The following is a 6216-nucleotide window of genomic DNA, read 5'->3' on the forward strand; positions in this document are numbered from 1 at the left end:
ATTCCACAAGAGTCTTTTATTTTATTATATTAGGAAGTTTATAATACACAAGGATGAGATCTTTAGGTTTATAATTTAATAATTGATAAATAGATATAGTTTTCTATAATCACATATAGTAACTCTAATATTTGAGTCACTTATCAAATATTAAGAGAATGGAGAAAAAAAGAGAGAAGGTAATATATAGAAGAAACATATATATGTTTATAACCAAAGCTTCCATTTGTCCAGTTGTGCTGCTTGTTCATTTTTTCATCATGCTTGTGCTTGCTTTGACACCTGACACAAAAACACCAAAACATTTATTTCAAAAGCTTTATTTTGGTATACACAAAAAATGTCTCTTAATTATAAAATAAAAAATAAAAAATTACCAACAAGATAAATAGCAACCTTTAAACTATTTTTGAGAGGTTCATATCAGACGCAGTTTGTTTATAATGGTAAATTAATTTTCGATAAAAAAACAGTGATAAATAATTTGAGTCGAAAAAATATTTTAAAGACGACACTTATAATGAGACGAAAATTATATTGAATAAGTGGTAATTACCAGATAGTAGCTTTCACCATGCTGCAAGTTCTGCATCAAGAAACCAAACTCATTGGTTGGAACTGAGACTCCAGAGGAATGAACCAATATTACATCTTCACCAAACATTGTTTTCATGTCAATTGCAGTACCCCTTGGCATTTCTGTTGGAACTCCATTGATAAACACTGTGATCACACCTGAAACATTACTCCCCCCATATCCTATTCCCCCTAAAATTAATATAAATAAAGATTAAAGCATATTAATCAATTATAAACACAAAACAAAACTATTACTTATGATATAAAAAACAATATATAAAACTTCATTATAAAAATAATTATATAAAAATCATGCCAGGACAAATTTAGTTTATTTATTATCGTCTTTTTCTCACAATATTAATTGTAGGTTTCAATTGTCGGTGATATTGGCAGAAAGGACGTAAGCCATGACAAAGCTACACTCTGTAGTTTCAACATAATCATGACGTCAAACTAGTCAATTCAAACATACATTAATCGTTACATCATCGCCACAATTGTAATTGTAATCGATTTGTGAATGCAATTTGAAATCTTGTACATTTTAGAATTATGAGTGTATTAGATTAATTTGTTGCATTGTAACCTCCTCTTTTCTGGAATGAAGAAAGGAGTTCCCTTTGTCACACTTTACATTGGGAAGCCAAAATGAAGGGCACAGAATATCATAAAATAAGTTATAAAAAAAAATAGCAATTTCTTTTCACTAATTTGGTATAATATGGACAATATATAATGTTGCAATTTATGATGAGATCATGTAAATTATCTAAATTAATAATTTTTTAATCTAATCAATGGCCTAGAGAAGAGTATAACAAAATTAGCAAAGTGAATAGAGAAAAATAATCTAGGGTTTAGAAATTTTTGTAATTAAGCAATTAGTTTTGGATGAAACCCAGAAAGGAATGTGATAAAAAGGGAAGAACAGAAACTGAAACAAGAAAAGTGAACTCATGTTTTTCCGGAAAAGAAGATTAGTACAACTTTTATGCTTTTCATTTAATCCCAGGAACTGTCAAATCAACAAAAGGGTTTCCACTTTTATTAATTCTTCCATCACCATCAAAACTGATTACAACCCAAAAAAAGAATAGTTTTATTAAAAAATAAAAAATAGGTGAATCTGAATCTACAACACTTGTCAAAGGATTTAATGAAAGTTCTAACTTGTTTTAGAGTTTATTATAATAATCATTATAAAAAAATTAAACAAAAAATATTTAAAGTAGACTAATAACATGACAGAAGTATTAAATTAATTTATGTTTAGAAAATTAATATAGATTCTAGTACTAATTTTTGTCCTTAAAAAGGTTTTGTCACGAAGAGAATCTAAAAAATATCTTTTTTTTTTTGAAAAGGGGGTTTTGTTAAGATGATAACAAAATTTGGAAGAAGATTTACCAAATGAATCATGTAAGGAACCTGTTTAAGTTGGGATCAAAATAAAATAAAATAAAATAGAATTCATATGAATTGTTTGAAATCATGTTTTTTTGTTCATACATAAAAATACATTAAGAATGAAATAATCAAATTTTTTAAAAAACTTTATTCATGCTTGAAGTTTCAAAAATTATATGATTATAACACACCCATGCAATAAATTAATCACATACCTGGGTAATAGTTGAAATTTGAAGCATGATCAGAAGGCTGCATAATTGATGAAGCAGCTGAAGTATTCTCCATTTGAGGCAAATTGATTTGAGTAGAGCCTAAGTACAAACCACCAAACCCTTCTTCTCCACCAGCACCAGCACCAAGACCAAGACCAACCCCAACACCAGCACCAGCACCAACCCCACCAGCACATGATGAAGACGAACCCGAAAAGTTATTATTATAAGTTGAACAAGAAGAAGAATTCATAGTGAAAGTTGAGGAACCACCAAAACCAAGTGCAGTACCAAGAGACAAAGAGGTACTGTTGGTACTGCACTGGTATTGGTGGTATGGATTTGCATTTGTACTGCCACCGCCTAGTTGGGCGGCGGCCTGCATCTGCCTCTGACGGCGTCGAGAGCGAGAGCGGCGATTCTGAAACCAATAAAAAACATTGGCATCACCAACAGCTCCAAATTTCTCAAGAAGTTTTCTTATTCTAACGGTTTCATCTTTTGGTGGATTGACCATTCCACTATTGAAAATGGATTCAAGTATAAGGATTTGTTCAGGTTTTGGTGTCCATCTTGATCTCACAGTTTCACTCTTTTCAGTGTTGTTTGGATTATTAGTATTGGAACTTTGAGACTGAACATGTTGGTTTTGTTGTTGATCTTCCATTCCAATGTGGAAGAAAGAAAATAAGAAAAAAAATGTTTTTTTTTTTCTTCTTTTGAAGATATGATGAAACCTAGGTAGCTAAAATAATATATATATGTTTGATGATGTGAGAGATGTGAATAAAGTACATGGAATACAGTAACACTGCTTTTGGTTGTTTTTATATAAATGTTGAATAGTTAAATTACATAAATAGCCTTTATGTAGCTATTCCTTTCTCATGTCATGCATTGCTACAAGTCAAAAATACCGCAGGATTCTAGATTACTCTCATATATAATATAGTTCTCATTCCATTAACTGAGTTTCAAACAAATTAATTAAAATTTTAATACATTGTAAACAAATTACAACTAATTGAATAATGTTATATGGACATCCTTCATTTATCATACATCCTTGTATACCTTATGCATTAGGAAGAGAAAAGAGAAGATGAAAGAGAAAATGTGTTTGTGTGAGATCCACATGGCCACGTGTCAAATTTTTGTATGGGTGTCAAGGGATGTATTGTCATCTAAGGATGTCTATGTATCATAGTTCCAACCAATTATAGTTGGCTCAAGTTTTTTAGTGAGAGAAACTCCATTTTTCCTCTAAGTTCTTTTCTCTTTCACTCATCGAAGAGAGGTGGTTTTAGGTCATAATTTTTCAACCTAAAATCACTCATTTTCATATTTTTTTGTCTTTTTTTCAATCTAAATAAATGATTTCCTATCAAGTTTTTTCTTGTGTTTTTCGTGATTTCATCGTCTTGCACAACGTTCTTTGATTTCACGTCTTGTTGCGATGATTGTTTGGTACTTATTGAAAGACCAATTTTAGTCAATCACATGTTCAATCAATGATTTGTGTGTCAATGTTGTAGATTCAGAAGCATGGGTATTTTGGTGATTTAGATTTTATCATATTATTTGTATGCATTTTGTCGTTGTATTCTATTATCTTGGATGTTGTGAGTTTGTTCGCATATTCACCATTTACATTTTTATCAATGTTGATCATGTTATAGTATTTGATATATTATATCAATTTGAATGAGTGAATATTGGTTTTCTTTTGTCAATAAAAAAAAAACTACAACCAATTATGAGTCCTACTTAAAGACCATTTATCTATTCTAAAATATATTAGCACGAATGGAAACTTAAAAGCTTGTAAAAAAAAATTCCCTATTGCCTTTTCAGGGTAAAAACTATCATTTTCATAAAATATAACCTAGAATTCAACAATACCCCATAATAGGCAGTATTAAACGGGAAACTGCGTAACTTCACTAGTAACGATCGGGGGTCAGGAGGTCAAAAGATGTCTATTAAACATCATTTTCACTTATACAAAAGGTAGCCTAGAATTCAACAGTAAGCCGCATTCAACGGATAACCACGTCACTTCACTATTAAAGACAAAATTTTGAATGAGAAAAAAGAAAGGTAAGAACTGCAATTTAGCCACAATAAAAAAAAGGTTAATTAATTAAATGGTTCCTATAGAATATTCATATTTTTTTAAGTTTTTACAAAATAAAATCATATTTCTTAGTCCCTGTGACATTCTAGGGACCAAAATGCTGACGTAAAATTTTTACAAGGACTAAAAATGCTGATATATTTTTTTACAGGGACAAAAAATGCTGACAAAATTTTTTACAAGGTCTAAAGAATGCAATTTTATTTTGTAGACAAAAAATGAAATTCTGAATATTTATAAGGACCATTTACTTAACTAACAAAAAAAAAAAACAAAGAACCATAGTTAAATAAATATATTACATACCGTAAATCTAACTAAATATTTAAAATATGAATTTGTTATGTCAATAGGGTATCAAAATACTATTTTATACGGAAAAATATCTTATTCTAAATAGTTGTGATATTTGATTATAAAGCAAAGACGGTCTATGTAAAAAAAGTGTTAATCTTTTTCTGTTTTTTACTTTTCATCTTCTATGACTTTCAAATATTTCAAACCAGAAGATAATATATTTAAGGTTTAATTGTATTTTTGGCCCCCTATCATTCCAAAAGTTGCGATTTTGGCCTTAACTAATTAAAATACAAAACAACCCCTTATGTATTGGATCTTTGACAGTTTTGTGACTTGGTCTTTGCTGACGTGGCACCCACATTACTTAATTTTTTTAATTAAAAAAATAAAATAAAAATATTTGTTTATTTTTTAACAAAAAAAAAATTGAGAGAAAAAAAAAATTAAGAAATTAAAAAATAACTTTTTTTTAATTTAAAAAATTAAAATTTTTTTTTATTTTTTTAATAAAAAAATAAACTTTTTATAATAATTAAAAAATATTTTTTTAATTACAAAAATAAAAACAATTAATTAAATAATAAAAAAATACACGTGTGCGTTGACCGAGTCAAAATTGGCCTTGGGGGTCAAAACTGCCAAAGATCCAATATATAAGGGGCTGTTTTGTATTTTAATTAGTTAGGAGCCAAAATCACAACTTTTGGAAATATAGGGGGTCAAAAGTGCAATTAAACCTATATTTAATATAAAATATTTGATGTTAAAAAATCATCCTTCTATTCTAAAATGCTATAGTATGTATGGAAACTTGAAAGCTTGTAATATTTTGTTTTGCACTATTGCCTTTTTAGGGTGAAAACTATCATTTTCATTTTCACAAAAGGTAGCCTAGAATTCAAAGATACCCTGTATTCAACGGGAAACTGTATCACTTCACTATTAAGATTATAAAATATTAAACACGGAAAAATATGAGTGATATGCAATTTGGGGTCAAAAGATGGCTAACAAATATAATTTCAACTTCTCTCAAAAAAAAAAAAATTCAACTTTTAAAAAAGGTAGACTAAAATTCAACAATAACCTAGATTTAATGGAAAATTGTGTCACTTTAATTTTAAAGACAATAAATTTTGAGTGAAAATTAGGGGGTATCAAAGATGCAACTTAGCTACAATAAAAAAATTAAGAACCATGGTTAAAGAAATACATTACATGGTTTGATAGTATAAACGAAAAAATACTCTTCTTCTAAATAGTTGTGATATTTGAATATATAAATATAGACGGTATATCTAAGAAAAATGGTTAATCTTTTTAGGTCAAATATATCTAAAGGTCCTTTAAGTTTTTCGTTTTTTTCAAAGTGATACTTTAAGTTTCAAAAGTCCCAAACAAGCCCTTTTAGTTTTTGAATCGTTTCAAACAAGTCCTTTTAGAGGATGATGGTGAATTGATTCAGATGATAGAAACAAAGAGCATTATCCACCATTTGTCATGCTTAAAAAGATGACTAATTTTAAGTGGGTGTTAGGAGGCAGATTTGGTACCAAAGATGAGTTCAAGGAAGCA

The 6216-nt window shown here is 28.7% G+C and overlaps 1 protein-coding gene across 2 annotated transcripts; it reads right to left on the reverse strand.

Moving 5' to 3' along the window:
* Nucleotides 1-257: 257 nt before the first annotated feature.
* On the reverse strand, nucleotides 258-2909 carry LOC25495807 (WUSCHEL-related homeobox 11). 2 transcript variants are annotated; one of them, XM_024785321.2, is made up of 3 exons: nucleotides 2205-2909; nucleotides 557-759; nucleotides 258-282 (listed from the first exon to the last, which is right to left on the reverse strand). In XM_024785321.2, the coding sequence occupies exons 1-3, from the start codon at nucleotides 2869-2871 to the stop codon at nucleotides 259-261; spliced, it is 894 nt and encodes a 297-aa protein (XP_024641089.1). In that variant the 5' UTR covers nucleotides 2872-2909; the 3' UTR covers nucleotide 258. The 2 variants fall into 2 exon arrangements, with proteins under 2 accessions (XP_024641089.1, XP_013451508.1); XM_013596054.3 differs by having other exon boundaries at nucleotides 557-768.
* Nucleotides 2910-6216: the final 3307 nt, after the last annotated feature.

Source organism: Medicago truncatula, chromosome 6 (assembly GCF_003473485.1).
Source record: "Medicago truncatula cultivar Jemalong A17 chromosome 6, MtrunA17r5.0-ANR, whole genome shotgun sequence".
In the NCBI taxonomy this organism is placed as follows: Eukaryota; Viridiplantae; Streptophyta; class Magnoliopsida; order Fabales; family Fabaceae; genus Medicago; species Medicago truncatula.

What these genes read in the sequence shown, in the direction of transcription:
- LOC25495807 (XM_013596054.3), bottom strand. Translation starts at nt 2,871, where the DNA reads ATGGAAGATCAACAACAAAACCAACATGTTCAGTCTCAAAGTTCCAAT. An exon ending in AAATTTCAACTATTACCCAG is followed by an intron (nt 769 to 2,204) that starts GTATGTGATTAA and finishes TATTAATTTTAG; the next exon opens with GGGGAATAGGATATGGGGGG. An exon ending in ATGGTGAAAGCTACTATCTG is followed by an intron (nt 283 to 556) that starts GTAATTACCACT and finishes TTTTTGTGTCAG; the next exon opens with GTGTCAAAGCAAGCACAAGC.